The sequence below is a fragment of the Acomys minous genome (assembly GCF_964271855.1).
Source record: "Acomys minous genome assembly, chromosome: 3".
NCBI classification, from domain to species: domain Eukaryota; kingdom Metazoa; phylum Chordata; class Mammalia; order Rodentia; family Muridae; genus Acomys; species Acomys minous.
Window position 1 is genome coordinate 113,616,739 of NC_140485.1, and position 22,094 is coordinate 113,638,832.

A 22,094-nucleotide genomic window follows, 5' to 3' on the forward strand; every position below is an offset into this window, starting at 1 on the left:
TTGTGGGTACCAATTAGTCCAAGAGGTCAAGCTTATGAGCCAAAAATTAACTTTAAGAGTAATAATAAAACTTTTTTCCCCTTTTCTACTCTAATTCTCTCATGAGTGTACAGTGGAATTTTCCAGAAGTAAATGATATCTATATTCCAAAGAAAGAATGAAAAAAAAAAGCCATTTCCATTGTCAAAGGAGTTTGTATGCCAATAATAGTGAACTTCACTGTATTATTTTAATTTTTTTAACTGAAGATGGTTTTTTGGTGCTAGACATCAAAGAAAGGGTTCATTTCTTGTTTTGTTCTGTTTTTTCTTTTTTTTCATACTGGCAATTAAGATTGGCACCCTCTGTGTGCTTGGCAAGGAGCCCATGTTCACCAGCAGTCTATTATTGAGATATAGTCCACATGGAAATTTTAACTTCTGATTTAATAAATATCCACAGAGCAGCAAACACGGCTCACATTTTTAATCCCAGTACTCAAAAGGCTGAGGCAGGAGGATCGCTATGAGTTTGGGGCCAACATGAGTTACATAGTGAATTTCAGAGTGGTGTAGCTAAAAAGTAAGAATCTATCTCTAAAAATTACATATATCTCTAAAAAAAATACAAATAGGTCAACTAATGTGTACACAATGTTTTGAGGTTTTAAATCATTTGAGGACCATAGTTAAATTATGATACCATAAATGTTTGAGAGAACATTTCCTAGTAAAAAGTAGAGCAAGTCTTAACTTCAGCAAGTTTTGGGCACTGGGTAGCCTTTCAAGTACACTAAACTCCAGAGCGAGGGAGTGCCCAACAAAAAGGAAAGGTGTCTTTCTGAACTTCTGTTGTGCATTTTTCCTCTGAGAATACTAAACAAAGCAGTAAGGGGCATCATGGAAGGTGGACCCTGCATGCAGCTTAAGTATCCACGCCTTAGGCCTCTGTGGTGGAACAGAGTGGAGGATGCAGAGCTACACTGCAGGCTGGACATCCCGTCTCCATCAGTGACTAGTGGGGTTCGGTTTTCATTACTGTGACCAATTCTTAAGAAAATGCAACTTAAGGGAGATCATTTCTTTTCCCTCAGGGTTTCAGTGGGGAGGGAAGGCGTGGTGCTCAAACTTATCTCCTAGTGGCCAGGAAACAGAAGGAGGGGAGGAAGTGGGGAAGGAAAGGACAGACAGACAGAACAGGATGGATAGACTTGGGTTGGGGGCAGAGAGAGAGAGAGAGAGAGAGAGAGAGAGAGAGAGAGAGAGAGAGAGAGAGAGAGAGAGAGAGAATAAATACAATGCCACTATCTAGTTCTTAGTCCTTCACCTGTAAATTGATGTAGAAATACCACCCTACACCTTGCAGGGTGAGGATCCAATGACACACACAAGTGCTCAGAAAGTATTAAGCACATGTGCATAAACACACACACACACACACACACACACACACACACACACCATATATTTGCATCAACTACATCAGAGTTTTTCAGACAGGGTCTCTCATGTAGCCAATGCCATCTTCAAATTTCCCACATAGCCAAGACTGGCCTTTAACTTCTGATTCTCCTGGTCTTCTCCATCCAAGTGTTGAGAGATGCAGACCTATGGCCCCCATGCCTAATCTATTCTAATCTATTACTCTATTTCTTTTCAATGAACTTTAAAAATCATTTGAAAATAAATTTTCATTTTTGTTTTTCCTGCATGGTATGTGATAAATGGTAGCTTACTATATTTTACAAAAAGTTCCACTAGGGTAAGAACCAGGCATATTCTAGGTGGGGGAAGCAGGCTTTTAGAAAGAGTCGAGCATAGCCATGTAGAAAAATGACGTCAGGTTTCTAGGACCCTCTGGATCCATCTATTTCCCTATCTCCTATATTTTTCTCACCTAGAGTCCCAATAGGATGTTCTCACCTCTATCCCACTTTACTGGTAAGTGAAGACTTTCATAAGACCTGCCCCTTATGGGCAGATCTGGGCCCAGGGGTTCTGCTCCATCTAAGGCACCAAACAAGGACAATACGTGCAGTCATTATCAAACCCCTACCCAGCTCTAGCCAAGGGACAGAACATTCTCCACAGTTAAGTGGAGACTGGGGACTGACATTCACACGAACTCTGGTGCCCCATATTTGGCCATGTCCCCTGGATGGGGAGGCCCGATAGCACTTGGAGGAAGGATAGCAGACTACCAGGAGGAGACTGGATACCCTAGCATCATATTCAGGGGGAGGAGGTCCCCCTCAGTCACAGTCATAGGGAAAGAGAATGGGGTGAAAGCAGGAGGGAGAGAGGAATGTGAGGATGCATGGGATGGGATAGCAAATGAGATATAATATGAATTATTTTATTTTTCAATAAAATAAAAAATTTTTTTTTACATTTCAAAAAAAGAAAAAAGAAAATGACATCATGCAACTTTCCTGTCCTACTCCATTTCCTCATCCAACAGCCAGGTAGGGACAGTCTAGGTGGAGAGAGGAAAGTGAGGCCCTCAAGGGCAGGGCTACATGATGATCACCTCCACAGCCCCAGCATGTCTGTGGCTTGCCATGCTTCGGGTGCTCTGCCACAGGCTAGTGAAGACAACCCCCGCACCCCTGACACAGAGAGGGCAAGCACAGCGCTCTTCTGGTGGTTTTTTGAGTCAGTCTCTCTTTGTAGCCCGGACAGAACACACGTTCAAAGTCCCCCTGCCTCCACCAGCCAAGTGCCCCTGTACACTGCACCCGTTCTTCTCAGGATCCTCTGTGTTCTCTGATAACCTGTCATGGTTCCTGAGCTTTCATTTATTAAAGGCAATGTTTGGCCTTGCACATGCAGGGCAAGCACCTGTCCCTGAGCCACACCAGCAGCCTCAGGCTTTACTTCTCAAACCCACAAAAACACAGGACCCATTTTTCTCACACACGGATCTCAACTTCTGTTCATGGCTTTGTTCTCAGAACAGCTGAACCGTATCTGCCCACTTACATGTTTAAAAACCAACAGTTCAAGTGTTTCATTAATATCAGTCGTGTTGGGTCTAATAAGACATGTAATATAGTTATATAAAAGTATTACCAAAGGTAAATGTTTAGAGAAACCTGAAATGTCATTAGTACAAACATTTCATTTACCTAGCAATATATGTCATGGGCTTGTTTATTTATTTATTTATTTAAACATTGTGCTTAATAAAGGAATTGGTTCTTTATCCCAATGTTTAATTCATAGAGGCCCCTTAAATATTTATGAAGTTTCCTGTCATTTTCTGTGTGCATACGCGCGTGTGAAAGAGAGAGAGAGAGAAAGAGAGAGAGAGAGAGAGAGAGAGAGAGAGAGAGAGAATAGACTGGATGGTTCAGTCCCTTGGCTAAGAGAGGAAACAGGGAGGTTTTAGCAAGAATAAAGTGCCTTATCTTCTTTTGTAGGCTGTGAAGTAGGGCAGGTGTTGGGGGGCGTGTCTTAGGGACTTTATTAGTAATGTTGAACTTGACTCCCTTACACATCAACCCCTCCCACTCTAGCAGAAGTTGCTCACAGAGTCGGGCCCTAGCATGCCACATCACCTAACTTGTTGGCACATTTTAAAACTAGTATCTACATCACGAAGATCACTTGAGGAATGAGCGAATACTCCAGAGCGTCATTCCCGGACTATGTATGACATGCACACGATGTGTAGGAGCTACATTTGCAAATGGCTACAACTTGAAAGATCTCCACATGGAAGAGAAGAAATGTGAGTCAACTGTGAGACCGTAAAGAGTTTACAGAGACTGCTCTGTGCTGTATGAAAAGGGAAGTGACTAAGAAATGAGGTCACCAGAGAGCGGCTCATTACATAAAGCCCACTGTTTATTTACAGGGGAAGAGAAGTGCAGTGACAAATTGGAACAACTTAAGGTTCTGTTTAGACACCTGCTTCAGCGTGGCACCAGCTACCATTCACTGCATCAGCCCTGCTAAGGATCTGCAGGAACCATACAACATGCCCACGCATAGCAGGCATGTCTGCACCAAGGTTATAGACATGGGCAGGTGCAAATACAGAGATGAGTGGCAGTCACCAAAAGCACCGTTCTGCTTATTGAAAAGGTGCTTTCCAGTATTTTATAGACTAGCAGTTCAGAGCCAAGCAAAAGTGAGCTCTCACAGGGCAAACAAAGGTTCCCCAGGTAAGCACGAAACAGCAGAAGGTGGACAAAGAAAAGTTATTTCATAACTCGGGGCACAACATGAACAAAATCAAGAAGGGAGTCAAACACAAATGGACTTGGTAGAAAAAATAAATGGCAGACAGACTTTTGTCTCTCAAACGATTAAAAGGAGATTAATTATATTTCATTTCATTGTTTGGGGTGACAAACTTAAAAATCAATAATACCTTTATTTTAAGATAGTCTCCCCTCTGATAGCTTCAAGGCTTTCCTTACTCTGTGATGAGGAGTGCCCCACACTGGGAGTTTTACTCTTCTTAAGGGGAACATGGGGGTAGGGTCATTGCTTTAGGCCAAAATTTGAAAACTCCTTTACTTTCCCCATTAAGCACTGAAAACAGATCCCTCAAAACTTATGAGGAGCCTTGGGAATAATGTGGTGTCTCTCACTAAGGGCTGCTTCAGTAAATCACTGCTCTGTGATAGAGAAGAGAAAAGGAAATGGGAAGCTCCAGGAAAGAAAATGGGAAGCATCCAGGAAAGGCAATGGGAAGTATCCAGGAAAGGAAATGGAAAGCATCCAAGAAAGGAAATGGGAAGCATCCAGGAAAGGATATGGGAAGCATCCAGAAAAGGAAATGGGAAGTATCTAGAAAAGGAAATGGGAAGTATGTCTTCCCATTTTTATGTTAGGATCTCTGAAAAATAACACAAAATAAAACCAATATGCAGGAAAACATGAGCAGTGGGCTCATGTAGAAAAACAGAGAAAACAATATTAAAACAAAAAGGGCTGTCTGGGACTAGAGAAATGACTCCAGGTAAGAGCATTTGCTCTCTTTCAAAGGGTACAGGCTTCAGTTCTCAGCACCTACACAGTGGCTCATAGCCATCTGTAACTCCACCTCCAGGGACTTCTACAGTATCCTCTGACTGTGTGGGCACCAGGCACACACATGGTGCACACACAATTCATGTATGTAAAACACTCGTCACATAAAAATATAAGCAGTTTAAAATAATAAAATCAAAAAAGGTTCTCTAAAAGGAGGGTCTGACAAGGTGGTCAATGATAAAAGCTAGACTTATTTTACTTTGATTTATATTTGCCTGTTGGGTCATGTAACTATTTCATACTCTTACAAAATAAAATAGTATTTGAAGAAAGCAACCTTTAAAAATTGAGAATAAAGCAAAGCAAATTAACCTGAGCTGATATTGCCGTCAGTGGCATAAGCACCCGAAAAGCTTCAGCTCAGGAACTTTACTATCAAGTCCCCTTTGGGGATCTATCCCAAATGGCTAGAGAAAAAGAGTCTGGTCAGTGCTGGCATTCTGAGAATTTTATGTTAACGTTAACGTAGAATAATAATTTTTTTTTTAAAGTGAGTGTTTCTGACAGTGGAAAATTCAAAGCATGGAAGAAAGAAGAAAAAAACCCACATCCCCCCACCCCCACCTGAAAAGGGCTTCCAAGGGATAACCAGCCCAGAGAACTGTACGCTTCTAGAATCCTGCCCACAGATAGAAATCTTTGCTTCTACTAAATGGAACTGTGGATGCTTGCAAGTAGAGACACTTTTAAATCTTGAGCAGAAAATACACTACATAAGCTCTGAGAGATTTTCCTAAGGTATCATTAAACATGTATGAGCCCCTGGGCTAACATGCCATTCCTACAAACACACACAGACATGAATTGGTCACTGATAACAGATGCCAAGGAAGCAAAAATAAGAAGTGAAAACTTACATAAGAGGGAAAAGTAACCATCTTGGATAATTTTTTTCTTAAAGTAAACACCCAGAATGATAAATTAAAAAGAAGAAAATATTAGAACTTCATCCTTTTGGCTCATTAACAAATTAATGGAGTCGGGTATGGCTCTGAACCACAGCTTTAATTACACACACACACAAAAAGATAACACAGATAATCCCCTATAAAGACCACATGACCGCATAGCTAAAGTATCTAGACCAAGTCAAACCCAGGAACTAAATTCAGTGTAACTGATGCCAACTGGTTTATAAATCCATAGAAGAAATGAAACTACACTAAGAGACCAGAAGGAGTCAGAGGGTGAGATTCACCAGAATTTAACAAGGTTCTTTCAATTCACTTTGGAGGACAGGACTGGGAGGTGGCATAGCAGTTAAGGCACTGGTGGAACAAGAGTAAGGAACAGAGAACCCCTGGGTGTGTGCGAGGACTTCCTTAGAATCCAAGGCCCTAAAGGCAGAGGTGGGGCTCCTCCCAGCAAGATGGCTAGCCAGATTAGCTGCTTCAGCAAGCCCTGAGTTTGATGTAAAGATCCTGTAGCAGCAATAATTAAGGTGAAAGAGGGACTTTTAAAAAAATCCTAAAGGGTGCTGATGGCCCACACCTTTGATCCTAGTGCTGTCAGCGACAAGGACAGGAAAATCTCTTAAGTTCAAGGCCAGCTTGGTCTACAAAGCAAGCTCCAGGATGGCCAGGGTTACACACAAAAAAGCTCCATCTAGGGGGAAAAAGAAAAGAAAGAAAGAAAGAAAGAAAGAAAGAAAGAAAGAAAGAAAGAAAGAAAGAAAGAAAGAAAGAAAGAAAGAGAGAGAAGATTCCCAACATCTACCCTCAGACCTCCACATGCACATGCACATACTTGTACACATGCTCATGTATACACATATACACACACATATGTGCAACATGCATATGCATGTGACACAAACAAACAAACTTTGAAGAACTTAGGGAGCACAGAACAACAAAAGACAGGTGGGAAAATGGGTAAATAGTAAAATGATAGAAACAGAGAAGAGGGAGAGAGAGAGGGAGAGAGAGAGAGGGAGGGAGGAGGGAGGGAGGGAGGGAGAGAGAGGTGTTAAGGTAAGTGAGAAAGCAGAAGAAGACACAGAAGAATGGAAGAATAGGGGAAAATGAGGAGAAGACGGGTAGTCCAAGTGTCTAAATGTCATCTCATCCAAATGCAGTGGATTTTATTCGGACCATGACTCTCAAACTTTACAAACAGTCATGATAACTGTGACACAATTTGAAATCTGGAAACTGGGTGTTTGAGATTAAAACTTGTTGATATTTTAAAGGTATAGTAATAGCGCGGGTGTGCAGGTTTTTAAACCTCTGGGCTTTTGGGTTTTTTTGTTTGCTTGGTTTGTAATACAAACCTTTACAGATGATAACCAGCATTCAGACACGTGTTTCAAAATAACACCGGCCAGGAAGGTGAGCACTGATGTGCAGGTGTTGGGAATTGCCACGTTAATGAGGGCTGTGGTTGTGTGGTAAGCCTCTAGAAGTTTGTTATATTTCTCTTTTTAGCTTTTGCTCTAAAATGTATGAAAAAAAAATACAAGGCACTCACAGCAGGGAGAACACTCTGTACAGAAGGCTCAGGTCTCAAATGCCATTTGTTGCTAAAAGGAACCAGTTTCTTTAAGAACCAGCTGCTTTCATGTCTGAGAGGGAGAAAGTGACAAGGTGAGCCTGGAACGTCCTGTACCAGAGACTGACGGGGAGAAAGGAGGAGGAGGGCACGATGGAACAGCGTAGGAGCCAGCCACAGGCCCACACCAGGCAAGGGGGTCAGGGCTGTGTAACTCGGACCATCGAAGGCATGTTATAATATCTAATAAATGCTAAATGAAAAAGTCAGGAGGTCTGTAGTGGCACGCAAAGCTGAAAAGAAAAAGGTGGATCTCTGTGAGTTTGAGTCCAGCCTGGTTTACAAAGAGAGTTCCAGGACGGTCAGGGCTACACAGAGAAACCCTGCCTTGAAAAACAAAACAAACAAACAACAACAACAACAAAAAACCCAAAGAAACAAAAACAAAAAAACAAAGCTGAAAGGAGAGCTACCAATTACTGAGGCATACTGCTGCCAACTAATGTAGCAAGGACAACATGATTAGAAAATCAGTGTTTCTCAAAGCCCAGAATGCATGTCTGTGCACCAACGATGTGTGTATGCCTGGTACCCACAGATATGAAAAGAGGGGATCAGATCCCTTGAAACTGGGGTTACACATGACTGAGCCTCTATGCGGGTGCTGGAAATCAAACCCACTGCTCCTCAAAGAGCAGCCAGTGCTCTTAACCACTGAGCCATTTCTCCAGCTCCAACTCTGTTTTGAATGGCCTTGAAAACCTCACAATACAAAGTGAGTTTGTACCTGTCAAAATAGTGTACATCCTGATAGATACAGAAAGAAAGGTTAGAAAAATATTAATAACTGTCCAATTAACTGTTGATGGCAAGATAATACTTGTTATGTTGTGCCTTCAACTTTCCCGTGAATTCTAAATTTTAAAAATGCGAAGCTTGTTCAAAAGAGGTTCTTTCAGAGGCATCTGACTGTGTATTACATACGGGCAAAGAGGCATCCTTGCCTCGGGTCTTCTCCATCCTTTCCTTACTGAGCTCTTTCTGATTGACAGCTTGCTCCGCAAATGACACCTCCAGGTTGATGTCCTTTTCAGAGGCAGGCGTGTCCTCAGGCATCCTTGGGATCAGCTCCTGGTTGTCAACACCCCCACTAGATGCCTGGTCTAAGATAAAAAAAAAAGACAACTCAACTGCAAGCCTTGTGTTTAAATAAACCTTCTAATATGTTAACCACATTTAATAATGTTTACACAAGGAATTGTACCAATGGCTTATGGAAGAAGAGCTGGGAGGTGACTGGTGAACTGGGGGGTTCAACTGTGGATTCCTTGTGGTCACAGTTTGTAGCCTGGGTGTACCTTCTGAAGCCTGCTGGAAGGCATGCAACTCAAAAGTCTCATAAAGCTTCTGAGATGCACATGTTGCTTTATTCTGCACGGAGAAACTAAAAGCAAGAGAGCGAGAGGCGGGCTTCATCACCTCTGCCTCGTGCCTTCCTTTAACTTCTCCAGAGTGGAACACATGCAGAGGCAGCCCTCCTCCACACCCTGGAATGCTCTGGAATGTTACCTATGTACCATGGCAAAAATTCCAAAACAACAACTGATGCCAAGGACCCATCCCTCAGAAAGACGGATCAGGAGGCACCTGGTACAAGAAACGACTGGCTTCGTAGCTGAGTCTGTCGAGGAGCATAAAGATCCCCCCTTCCACCAGGGTTGACTCCTGTGCTGTGTGGACTTGCATCAGCATTTCTGCGTTTTGTTTGGGCTTTTTTATTTTGCCTGCTGCTCATCCTCTAGGTAGTAATAACGTTGAAATTTTTTTCCTTGGTAAAAACAACAGCTACCAGAAAGGAGGAAAACACTTCTAATTTTCCTTGGTAAATCTTTGGCTTTTGTACATCTCACTTTAGAAAACTCCTGGCATGAGCACTCGGACTGCTACTCGCTGCCCACCTGTGACTCATAATAAGATGCTGCGAACTGAGAAGGGGACAGTCTGGCATGGTGGCCTGTCCCTGTGACTCTTAAGGTAAGCTAAGAAATCAAGGTCATCTTCAACTGCACAGTGCCTTTACTGCCACAGGGAGCCAGAGGGGACAGAAACTCCACAAGAAGATGAACAGAGACAACTAACCTAGGCCCAGGGGACCTCATGGAGACTGAAACACCAATCAAGGACCATGTATAGACTGGACCTAGGACCCTACATAGATGTAGCCAATGGGCAGCTCAGGCGTCATGTGGGTCACCTAGTAAGGGAGCTGGGGGATGTCCCTGACATGGACTCTGTTGCCTGCTTTTCGATCACTTCGCCCTTGTGCGGCTGCCTGGCCACAGTGGAACAGGACGTGCTCAGTCCTGATGCGACTTGATGTGCTGGGGCGGGTTAGAGAGAGGAGGGTTCCCCTGGTCTGAGGGGTAATGGACCGAAGAGGGATGGAGGGAAGAGGGAAGGAGGGAGCCACGATTGGGATGTAAAGTGAATAAATAAATAAATTTAAAACAAAACAAAAGAAAAAAATTGTTCTCTAACCCCTCAACATGAGCACCATAGCATGTGTATGTCTACACACACACATGCATACATACATACACAGACACACAAACACATATACATACAAACAGACATATCATACACATACACAATAAATAAATAATTTACAATAGTAAATAATTGTAAATAAATGAATAAACATAAAATAAATAAACTGACACCTGGGAATGGTGGTACATGCCTCCAGTCCAAACAGTGATATACATTCCTGACTGAGCAAAATGAAACCTTGTCTCAAACAATAACAAAACAAATTACAGGTGCTTTGTGCGTTTGTCTACTAATATTGCACGTTGTAAAACAAAGTGGATACAAGAAAGGTTCATTTTAAAGATCTAATAAGCTCAGGTCAGAAATCCAGGGCAATACCATCTAAAGCCTGCTGCTCAGAAGAGCTTCTGTTTCAGTCAAGACAAAATTAAGGTTTAAATATGAATCCAGTCTTAGGCGTTTCCACCAAACAAGCAAAGAGAGCCTCATGAGCATGCAGCAACATAGTTGCAGTCGTAGGGAGCTCTTAGCTAGAACGGTCTGGCCTTTGTTCTTGTGTTTCTCTATAGCTAAACTGAGACCTACAGAAAGCCTCAGTTTTCAGTGTGAGCCCGCTGCCTCTTGGGCAATCTCGGGCAAGCCAAATGTACCTCTCTCATACCCCCAGTTAAAAAACCCGAAAGCTCAATGGTGGTATTATCTGCTCTCATCTAAGTTATATTTGTGTTTTTCAACACTCTAAGACAATTTTAAGTAGAATACTTAATCACCTTTATGATTAATTTTTAAACTATTATCATAAATGTCAAAACAAAAATTAATTTTATTTTCCCATTAGTTTATACGGTTATATGTTTTTCTGTGAATACATTATTGGTTTCCTAGGAAACCATTCAGTGAGAAGAAAAAAAAATGATTAGCCATTTTTGTAAATTAGAAGCTACTCTCAGCTGCTGGATGTCAGTGGACGAGAATTTAAAAATGATTCTCTTCAATGCTTTGATGTCAGTTACAATAATATCATCCTCATGCATACCCAAATAAATATGATGAGCTGAATCCAAAACCGAGTCATTCAGAACACACTTAAAACAAATTGGTTTCTCCAGAAAACATGGCAACAAGAACAAAAAGCAAAAAACAACAACAACAACAACAACAACAAAAAACCCCCACAAAGTTCACAAAACTTCAAATGTGAAATCAAGTTCACAGGGCAGGGGGTGAGAGTGGGGCTTACAGGACACTAACTGCAGGGACTGGTGATCACTGCTAAGAGAAAGTCAGTAACTTGGCCAGGAGAAAAAAAAAAAAAGATGGACCTATCATTCGCAGAGATTTTAAAGGTAAATATTGAGATAAATTGCTTGCTCATTAAGTCCGAAAATGTAAATAATATAATTTCTTTTCCTTTTTGTGTGTTTGTGTGCACGTGTGCCTGTGCCCATGCTTGCGTGTGTTCGTGTGTTCGTGTGTTTGTGTGTGTGTGAGTGCATGCATGTGTTGTGTATTTGTATGTGTAAGTATGTGTATATGTGTGTGTTCATGTGTTTGTGTGCATGTGTATGCCTGTATGTGTGGTGTACGTATGTTTGTGTGTATGTGTGTGAGTATATGTGTGTGTTCATGGGCATGTACGTGTGCCTATGTGTGAGTGTATGTGTGTATATGTGTGTGCTGCAATGCAGGATTTGAGCGCGTATACATTTGTTCATTCATTTGTGGATTTGGACTCACAGATGTGTACACACGTATGTGGCGGTTAGAGGAAAACCTCAGGTGTCATTCATCCAGCACTGTCCTCCTCACTCTTGAGACAAGTGGCCTGGGGTCACTGGCCTAGACTCAACAAGTAGGTTAATCTAGGAGGGCAGCACGCCCAGGCACCCAACTGTCTAGACCTCTCCAGTGCATATAATTTCTTTAGTCTATTTTCCCTCCCTCCCTCCCTCCCTCCTTCCCTCTCTCTGCATTCATTTGTGTAGATAGACTCACAGATATGTACACATGTATGTGGGGAGATAGCAAGCATCTGTGTGCCTAGCTTTTCACATAGGTTTTAGGAATCACCCCCAGTCCTCATATGCTCCCAAGGCAAACATTTTACTTGCAAGCAGTTTGCTGATTGAACCGTCTCTCTAGCCCTTTCATCTGGTCTTGAAGAAGGGAACAGGTCTAGGTTACTATAATTACTTTTAAGAAATTGCCCAGCTGCCCAAAATATACAGGCATATTTTTATTTAAAAAAATTAAAACTAAAAATAGACAGATCAGTATGAAAAATTTTTAAATATTAGTGTAATAACATTTCTAAATAAATACAAATACCGGGCCTTTCATAGAGTCACATAGTTTTATGAAAAGTGAAGAAAGTGGATTAATGGGATTAATGGGCAATATGACAATACTTGCAATATTCAAAGTCTATCGATTTTTAATTTAAAAAATTTAAAGGTCTATTTCTCATGCTCTATATGCATTGCTCTTTTGTATACATGTCTGTGCACCACATGCATGCAGTGGCCAGAAGAGACCAGAAGAGGCTGTTAGCTTCCCTGGAATTGATGCCACAGATGGTTGTGCATGCTGTGGATGGAACCAGGGTGCTGTTAACCGCTCAGCCATCTCTCCCGCCCCAGAATTCATAGTTTAGAATGAAATAAGAACTCAAGTGGGGGGAAAACATTTAGGTTAGACTGACACTCGGGTGTTCCGATTTGAACCAGAACCAGCCTTACTTTACAGAACCGCCAGGTAATGTTCCTTGCACACAGGTGATGGCCAGCCTTGTCTGTCAGCCAAACACTTGGGAAGAGGGAACCTGACTAGTGGGATTGCCTCCATCACATGGCTGTGGGCATGGTTGTGGGGCACTTGCTGGACTGCTAACCGATGGGGGACAGGTCTGCCTGCTGTTGGCAGTGCAGTCACTTGGCAAGTTGCGTAAGAAACGTAGCTTCACATGAACCTGGGCACCAGTCCCAAATTGCCAACCCCCTATGGTCTCTGCTTAGAGTTCCTGCTTCGGCTTCCCTGCATGATAAACATGGAAGCCAAGTGAACTCTTGCTTCCTTCAAGCTGCTTTGATTAGTGTTTTGTCACAGTGACAGCAACAACAAAAACAAATAAAATAAAAAAAACTGGTACAGTTTCTTTCTGAACTTCCTAATGTGCTCGAAATACCATTAGTTCACTGATATGCAAACGAGTGGGACATTCCCAGGCAGGGAGAGCAGCCACCTGGTGACTTGCCTGGCAGCTTGATCCCTGCTGCTCAGCCTTCCAGCAGACAAAGATATAAATCAGGCCACAGGTTTGTCACCACCTATCTCCCTTGCCCACAGCAATAGCAGCCTGAAAGCGCTTGCTCAGACAATGGGCTTGTCTCTTAGAAACTTTGTTGATAGAGCCTCCGTTATGATGTCTGGCAAGAGAGGGAAACATGAAGAAAGGACAATGTTTTCCTCACTGTCTGTTAAACAACTGGCAGCCACTCTTCCCCAAAGCATATTGACACTGGCACAAAAGACTCATCTGTCCCCCTAAGGACCCATCCCTCCAGCAGACCAGAGCTGGCACTGCCAGCCTGCTTGCCACTTCAGTGTCTGCTGGCACGCAGACAGGAGGAAATACCCAACAGTTCATTGATAAAAAGGCATGTAGCTACAGACGCCTCCGAAAAAGGAAGAAAAAAGTGTGTGTGTGTGTGTGTGTGTGTGTGTGTGTGTGTGTGTGTGTGTGTGTACTGAGATGTGTGAAGTTCATATACATATGAGTGCTCACACTCTTGGTGTTCATATACATGTTTGTGTGTTCAGATTCATGATGTTCATATACATGTCTGTATGCTCAGACTCATGATGTCTATATACATGTATGTGTCCCCACACTCATGATGTTCAAATACATGTATGTCTGCTCAGACTTATGGTGTTCATATACACGTGTGTGTGCTTAGACTCACACTGTTCATACACATATGTATGTGTTGAGATTCATGATGCTCACATACATATGCATGTGCTCAGACCTATGATGTCCATATACATATGTGTGTACTGCATGCCTTCATTTTTTAGATACAGGTACAGGAGAGAAGTACTGAGAAAATTCTGAATAAATAAAGATGATAACATGCTCTCAGATTTCTAAAACATCCTGTACAACCTTGTCCTAATGAGTGGTTCCCAGAGGAAGCTTGAGAGCACTTCCGGTTGGTCCTCTTCACTCTGAGCCCCTGCCACTCTCATGCACAGATGCCTCAGATGCCTACAGTGGAGACCATACATGTACAGTTCATCCATGTCAAGTGTTTGTTGTTAAGGAACTAGACAACAAGCTTTAGCTTGAACATTTTCTCTTCTTGTAAACACAATAGCTGCAAACTTTTTCTTAGTGGTGCTTAATTGAATCTTTGTTTTCATTTTAATTTCAATTTCATCTCTGAAATAGATGTTTAATGTGACAAAGGCATGAAAAGGAGAATTATAATCAGCTTCAAAAATCTCTATTTCTTACAGGTTTCTCTAAAATTTCTGAAAATAAGGTCATTATGAATTTGGAGCTTATGTTTCATGAACGGTGCATAACTCCACATACCAGAGGCATGGTATAGGGAACGTGGCTTTGTTGTAGAATATTTGGCGCCATTGTTACCACAGAGATTGTGAGCTGTAAAACCTGTCTTTTGTTTGGCGTGTTTGAGCCCTAACACACACCTTTTATCCAAGAACTTCGTTTACTGTAAACAGGTGATTAAGGTGTGGTTCAGCCATCCTTAGCACACACCTTTACTCCAAGATCCAAGAACTTTCTGAACACAGGATTTAATAAAGTTAATCCTAGGTCAAGAGGCAGAACAAGAAAGCAGCTGAGAGGAATTAAAGAATGGGAGAGTCTTTGAGTTGAGGGGTATATAAGACAGCATGTAGAAGTAGAAGGGGCTTTTAGCTCTCTAGCTCTTGAGCGCCTCAGCTCCTTGGCCTTTGGCTTTTGGGGCTTTGAGCTGGCAAGTCTTTGGCCTTGGGGGGTTTGACCTTCTCCTCATGGTCTGTCAGTTGAGCTAGTAAGCCTTTTGAGCCTTTTGCATTGGGACATGAGCTGAGTACGACGGTCAGCTAGGTGTTTTCTCTGCCTCTCTGAGCTAGCAGGTTTTCACCCCAGCATCTGGCTCCTAAGTCTCTATTGGTAAAATAGAATGATTGGGATTTTGTTTTAAAACAACATAGCTTTCCAGGTCTAAACCTCAGTTCTCTCATCTGAAAAATGGATTGAGAACAGTACCGACCAGGTGGAAGTCTTGAATAGACTGAATGAAGCAAAAAGCTCTGCGTGCTACTTTGGAAATGATGTACATTCATGAAGACATATATGTAAATTCAGATCAGATGAAAATATACATAAAAATGATAAAGGCCAGTTCTGTTCAGAATCATGCATTTATCTATGTTTACCTTACATTAGTATTTAATAGAAGTTGCTTAGTATAATTTAAGGTAATATGTCAGAGTTATAAGTATTTATTTAGTAATTAAAAGGAATAATTGAATAATTAAGAGCACAGTTCAAACATACCGTCTTTTCCTTGGCAGTTGCTTTCATTTGTTCTGACTGACTGCAATTCCGAGCCATCTGGAGACTAAACACAGAAAAGGAGCCACTTAGCCATCTCAAACTCACAACTAGATAAGATGGTGTTGTAAATAATCTCATTATAACAAGAAACATACTTAGACCTAAACAGTCACAGTGAGGAAGCGAAGTGCCATGGTTATGATCATAGACAATTGCCCAACAAGTGTGTGATTCCTCATAGCCGGAGACACATACCATGCACAACTGGGAACAGGAAAGATGTCAAAAGTGTCCCTGTTATCAGAAACACCAATATCTAGATGAAGAAGAAATGTTAACCAATATCCAGTGATGAGAGAACATATGTGCTGTACTCACACCATGGCATAGTATTTAGTAACAAAACAAAAACAGAAAGTCCAAAAACATGCTTCAACATCAGTGAACTCTGAAAATATTATGCTATGTGAGAGGAACAGTCACAAAGAGCCATGTGTGTTATGATTCCATTTATATGAAAAATCCAGAACAGGGAAATCACAGAGACCCTAAAATCCATGTTTACCTGAATATTCAAGACCATATAGGAAGCAATAATTTATGGGTGTGAGCTTTCTTTGTGGGGCATGCAATAAAAAAATATTATAGTTGACTGTAGTGGTGACAGAAATCACTGGATCACATGCCTCTTTTGTTATTGTTTAACAAAATTTTAATAAATTCACAGATGCATACATTTTGTTCATATTCAATACTCCTCTTAGCCTTCTCTTATTCCCCCTTTACTCTCCTGGAATCTCTCCTTGTTCCAAACAAGTGTCCTCTTACTTTTACATCTATTGGGGCGGGGTGGTCACCTGCAAAGTTTAATTAGAGTCTTTTGCATAAGTATATGGGGGAGTTACTTACTAAAACATGAGCAGCTAAGTAGTGACTAAACAAGTGAAGAAAATGGCTCGATTTTTGTTGTTGTTGTTGTTGTTGTTGTTGTTGTTGTTGTTGTTGTTGTTGTTCTTATTGTACTGTGTTGTGTTGATACAGTTTTTTACTCTGTCACCTGCCCTGCATCACAAACCAATCATTCTCAGGCTGAGTTCCATGCTTTACCAGGTGATCATATGGCATGTGAATCTTGGCTCAATAATTCTATTATCAAACAAGAGTACTACCTAACACATTAGAAGTAAAATAAAAATCCTTAAGAAGTAAAAAAAAAAAAATGACCAGCCAAGTATGGTAGCTCATGCTTGTATTCTAGGCACTCTGGAGACTGAGGCAGTAGGATTCTCAGGAGTTGGAGACCAACTTGACGACATAATGGATTCAAGGCTATAATGGGCTACAAAGTGAAACTTTGTTTCTAATAAATAGATAAGCAAACAAAGAAAGAGAAGGCAAACTTAAATGTGAGATAGCTCAAAGAGTAATGTGACTGCCACACAAACACAAAGACCCAAGCTCAAACCCAGCATGCTTGTAAACATGGGTAGGGCAGCTTGCATCTGGGTGAGACAGGTGGCTTCCTCAAGCTTTCTGGCCAGCCAGTCTAGCCACACTGGTTAGCTTTGCCTTCAGTGAAACACTCTATCTCTAAAGATAAGGTGGGGAGTGATTACGGATGACACTCAGTGTGGACCTCTGGCCTCTCACACATGTGCACAAACCCATATATATACAACTGTCTACACACAAAATGAGTTGTTTAAGGAAGAGATGTGAGATAAGTTGAAACTGATTGCCAAACTAGCAGTAAGCAGTGATATATGAAAGGAAATCGTTTCTTTCTATAAAGGGATTGGTGTCGTGAGCCGTGATACTTTCAGGGGTGTCATGGTGAGCCGGAACTGACACCAGATAAAGCTCTGCATAGTCTTTGGGATGAGGAAAGGGAGTCTAGGCCAACCATACAAAGAGACCTATTTAAATGAATTACTTTTATTAATCACTGTGCTGGATTCCGTATCTCTACAGTCAGAAACTAGCCCTTCTATTTCCCTCACAGCACAATCAACCGCAAACTGTTATCTACAAAACTCTTCTCTATCACACGCAGTTTTACAAGAAGCACTAGGGCTCGTGTCCTAACTCATTAACATATGGCTTAGAGCCCTACAGTACTCAAGACAATGACAAGTCACAGCAGAGACACTGGCATGGCCAAAGGTATATATACCTTAGTTGGTTGCAATACAACGTTCTCCTTCCCCGTACCTGCAGAGTTAGCCTTCCATGGCGCGGGGAACGCAGCCAGGGATTCCAATCTTACATATGGATGTATATTTGGAGTGTGTGGTCAGACTGTTTGCACTAGGAATTGAAGATAGGCATGTAGACGGATGCATTTAGGCATTACATTTCCTGGTGTCAGCACAGGCTTCATGTTTAAGTATGGCCACTAGAAAAGCTGAATACACATTTACCCCCAGAATAGCAGAACCACAAAGATGGATGCTTAAGGGATGGGGGTGAGGGAAGGGGAAGGAGAGAGGTGGGAGTCGTCTTCTAAAAGATGGTGGTATTTCAATTAAAGGTATCCAGCAAAAGAAAACATTATCTTAATTTGCTTGTATTATGTCACTCTTAATGAGACCAGCAGATAATAAAAGCCACCAGTTATCTTAGATTCAAAAGCACATGGGTTAGGCATTTCCAGGAATTTGCTGGAAAAAAGAGTTTCTTCTAGCACCAAGTAGCAACACCGTCCTCGATACTAGGAAGAATCTCACACCATATATTTTGCTATGATTCAGCTCTCTGTCCATTTCTGCTTTTCACTTACTCTGAGCTTTCTTAGTGGACAGGGCTGGGGAGGGGGCAATGCTCTTTAATTAGGAAGGAAATGTCATATTGTATATCCTCAACATTTACTTCTAATTGGAAACCTAGTTCCATCCTTCAGCACTGGTAGATGCCCCAAATAACCACTGGGTAGTAAGCAAGCACGGAACATATGCAAGTGCCCGGGGCAATCTAGTGACACCGGAATTCCTGTAAATGGGTTGAACTTGATCCGCAGTTGGCCACGCAAGCAGAGTAACAGCCTGCAACTGAAAGGACTTCTGCAGAAGAGCGAAATAATTGCAAAAAGGGAAGGCTCTCTATATAACAACAAAAGTGCCTTAAATACAAGCTCTTCCATTCTGCTCTTGATGAAGAATCGTGAAGTGTTTTGTTGCCTTTTGCTTATGCTATAAGTGGATTCTCAAGTTAATATCACAGGCATGTCTGGAAGTGGGAATACAGCAGGAGAGAGGGGGCTTTCAAGTCAGACAAAACTGGGCTAGGAATCTACGGGACATTGAACAAGTTACTTAAAGTCTATGAGCCTCAGCCACTGGGTGGAAATGAGACCGCCTCACCCATAGAACAGCTGCGGGTACGGACTCAGTGACACCAGACAGGTAAAGCAGTTAGCACAGCAGCGGTGGCAGCAATTGCTACCGTTCCTGTTGTCATTATAACCAGTATTCGAGAATCTGTTTGTTACCCACCCGATGATTTCCTTGAATTTTCTAAACCGGAGCTGATGGAGCCAATAAGCAAAATTTTCTGTGCTCTTAAAGAGGCCATTTAGTTCAGCTGACTTTTCACTGTTGGCAGCCAGGCTGTCTTGATGAGAGTTGAATATGATCATCTCAATCAAGTTGAGTATGATCATCTCAATCGAACGCAAGCTCCTTATTTTCTCATCGATGGGTGCTCTGTCAATGGGCTACTCTGCACAGCACTGTTCAGGGACACACAGGCCTAACACTTATACTATCTCCCCCCAAAATCTCTTCATTTACCACTCTTCTATTTCCAGCAGAACCCAGCATCATTCCATGAAAACATTAAGCACCTGGATTTGACTTAACTCAAATCTATATATCACGTAAGGCCCAGACAGCGAGACAAGTCATGGGTGAGTTGCCGTCGGTTCCCTCATACTCCACCTCTACCTATCCTTCAGTGAGTCGAAAATTCAATGAGTTCTTCAAGCAATAACAAGCAGGGGTCAAGGAATAACCCCTGCATCCTGCTTCTCCATCACAAACAACTGGCAGCCAGGCTGTGTAGAAGGCCTTCTCCACTACTCTGCCACGCCCAGCACTGTGGCAGGCACCTCTAAGCACTCCAAGGACTCCATCCTCCCTAGCACAGAATCCCTGCGCTGAATTTGAACTTGCTTACGTGTTTGTCTCACTGGGGTAACTTCTAGAAGGGCAAAACTCAGAAGCATAGGTTCACCGCCAACACAGTGCTTTGACACAGGGTGGATAACACGTGCGTTTGTTATGATCTGGATTAAACTGGATTGGTCCAGATGGATCTAAGCACTGCATCAGTTGCCTTCATATCAGAGAAGAATCTTACTTTTTCTTGTGCCTCTCTCTGTTGAGCAAATATGTCTCTGACGTCAGGAACGTGGTGCTGTTTGTTTTTCTTCCTCAAGGTCTGTGAGACCGTTTCAACTCGTTTCTGAACAGCTGCTGCCTGAGTCCGGGTCAGTGTGGATAAAAACACCATGCTTTCCTGCGGGTCCTCAGCGGACTCTCCAAAGAGATTGGATAAGCCCGCCTCTTTGAGCCATTCTTCTTCCAGCTCTCCCTCTAAAATAGTTTTTTTTTTTAAAGAAAAAGAAAGAAATGGTTTTACAATCACAAAGTATAAAAATGTTCATATTTTTAAACTATTAGGAACCCTGACTGAAATGCTTCTATTATAATGAAGCCACTGTGCTGAGAGTCATTACCCAAAACTTGGACAACTGCCATCCACTCTGGCCACAGTGATAGTGAATTTTGGGTCAATTTCACATATACTTAATTAAAATTTTTAAAATTATTTCACATGTAATTAACCTCCACAACTTCCTGCATGTTAACGAGGGAGGGCAGTACTGTTCTCTTTCTAGAGACAGACAAGCAATGAAGAGGTAACTTATTTCAGCGGGAGGCACAGGAAGTTGGTGCCGAGAGCATACAGGCAGGCCTAGCTTCTTGGCTTAAATTCAAGGCTATCTTGGAGCCTAACACCACTCTCCAAAGGGGTTTGTTTTCTCAGTTCCATGTAGCTAATGAGGCATATGGCAAGGTAGTAGAAAAAAAAGTTACGTATCTGGGCACTGAGAACTCTATTCAATTTCAAATTAAATTTTCTAATTTTCTTCAAATGACTGCATCAGATAATATAGATATTAAGGAATTTTTAAAAGCACACTAATTTAAACAAAAAAGGGAGACTGTATGAAAACTAATTAGAGAACTGGATCAATTGAGAACTTGGAAAGTAGGGATTGGACTGTAAATTAGATACAGTTGCCTTCCACATCTGTGGTCTCTGCATCTGAAGATTCAGCTAACGTGGATTGAATGTGCTGCTAAAAAGCAAATGTGCCTGACCTGAACACGGCCATGAACTATTTTCCCTTCCCCCTCTCCGCCTTTACACAGTGTCTCACTTCTTAGTTCAGGCAGCCTCTAAATTTAAATCCTCCTGCACAGACTCCTTCGTGCCCTACCAGGCCTGACTATAAACATTTAACTTTTTGCCATTCCCTAAACATAATATCATAACTAGCTGTACAGTTCTTTACATCGTATCATGAACTATAAATAGCAGGAGTATGTAAATAGATGTGTGCCAACTCCATGCCTTTATAAAAGAAATTCTAGTATCTATCTGTGGCTTTGGGTGGTCTGAAACCAATCACTTCTGGCTATCAAGGGATGCTACATTATCTTAAACCTAATGGAGCTTCTAGGAAACGAGAATAGAGTCGCATCGAGCACCATATTTATAGAGAGAAATGAAATAGTAATGACAGGGGCCATGTGTGGTGGCACATGCCTTTAATCCCAGCAACCCGGGAGGGAGAAGCAGGTGAATCTCTTGAGTTCGAGGCCAGCCTGGTCTACAGAGAGCTCCAGGACAGCCAGGAAAACAAAGAGAAACCCTGCCTTGAAAAACAAAACAAGTACTGACACGTCACAGAAGACGTAAGAGTCCATCGTCAGCCTCAAGTTAATTCTGCTTTTTCCTCTCTAAACTAAATGAGAGGCCGCCAGAGCTACTTCATAACCAAAGGTCAGGACATCTTGCAAACATTGTCATCCATATCACTATTGACTGACTTCTGTCCGTCTACACTAGCCTAACTCGTTGGGTGTAGAAATCAAGTGTCCATAACTCAGCGCTCAAGAAAACCAGTCACCCATTGCTACCACTGCTAAACAGGAAAAACACAGCCCAGTGTATAGACCCAGAGTGGTGGTGGGCAATGAGGCTGAAATTGTCAGGATAAGGAAAACAAGATTACTATAGCCATTTAGTACATTAAAAAAAAGAAGGAAACTCAAGCTATTTAAAATATAGGGAAAGCTGGATGTGGTGGCATATGCCTCTCACCTCAGCATAGGAGGCAGAGGCAGGAAGATCTCTGTGAGTGAGTGAGAGGCCAGCCTTATCTATAC

At 42.0% G+C, this 22,094-nt stretch overlaps 1 protein-coding gene across 4 annotated transcripts in view; it reads right to left on the reverse strand.

Annotated features, from left to right (window-relative positions):
- The window catches only part of ARHGAP18 (Rho GTPase activating protein 18), a 219,720-nt gene that overhangs the window by 46,440 nt on the left and 151,186 nt on the right, over positions 1-22,094 (reverse strand). For all 4 annotated transcript variants that reach the window (XM_084776805.1, XM_084776808.1, XM_084776806.1 and 1 more), the window contains exons 3-5: positions 19,996-20,231; positions 15,640-15,703; positions 8,499-8,677 (exon numbers count right to left, since the gene is read on the reverse strand). In XM_084776805.1, the coding sequence (XP_084632931.1) occupies positions 8,499-8,677; positions 15,640-15,703; positions 19,996-20,231 (479 nt within the window). The remainder of the gene's footprint in view (positions 1-8,498; positions 8,678-15,639; positions 15,704-19,995; positions 20,232-22,094) is intronic.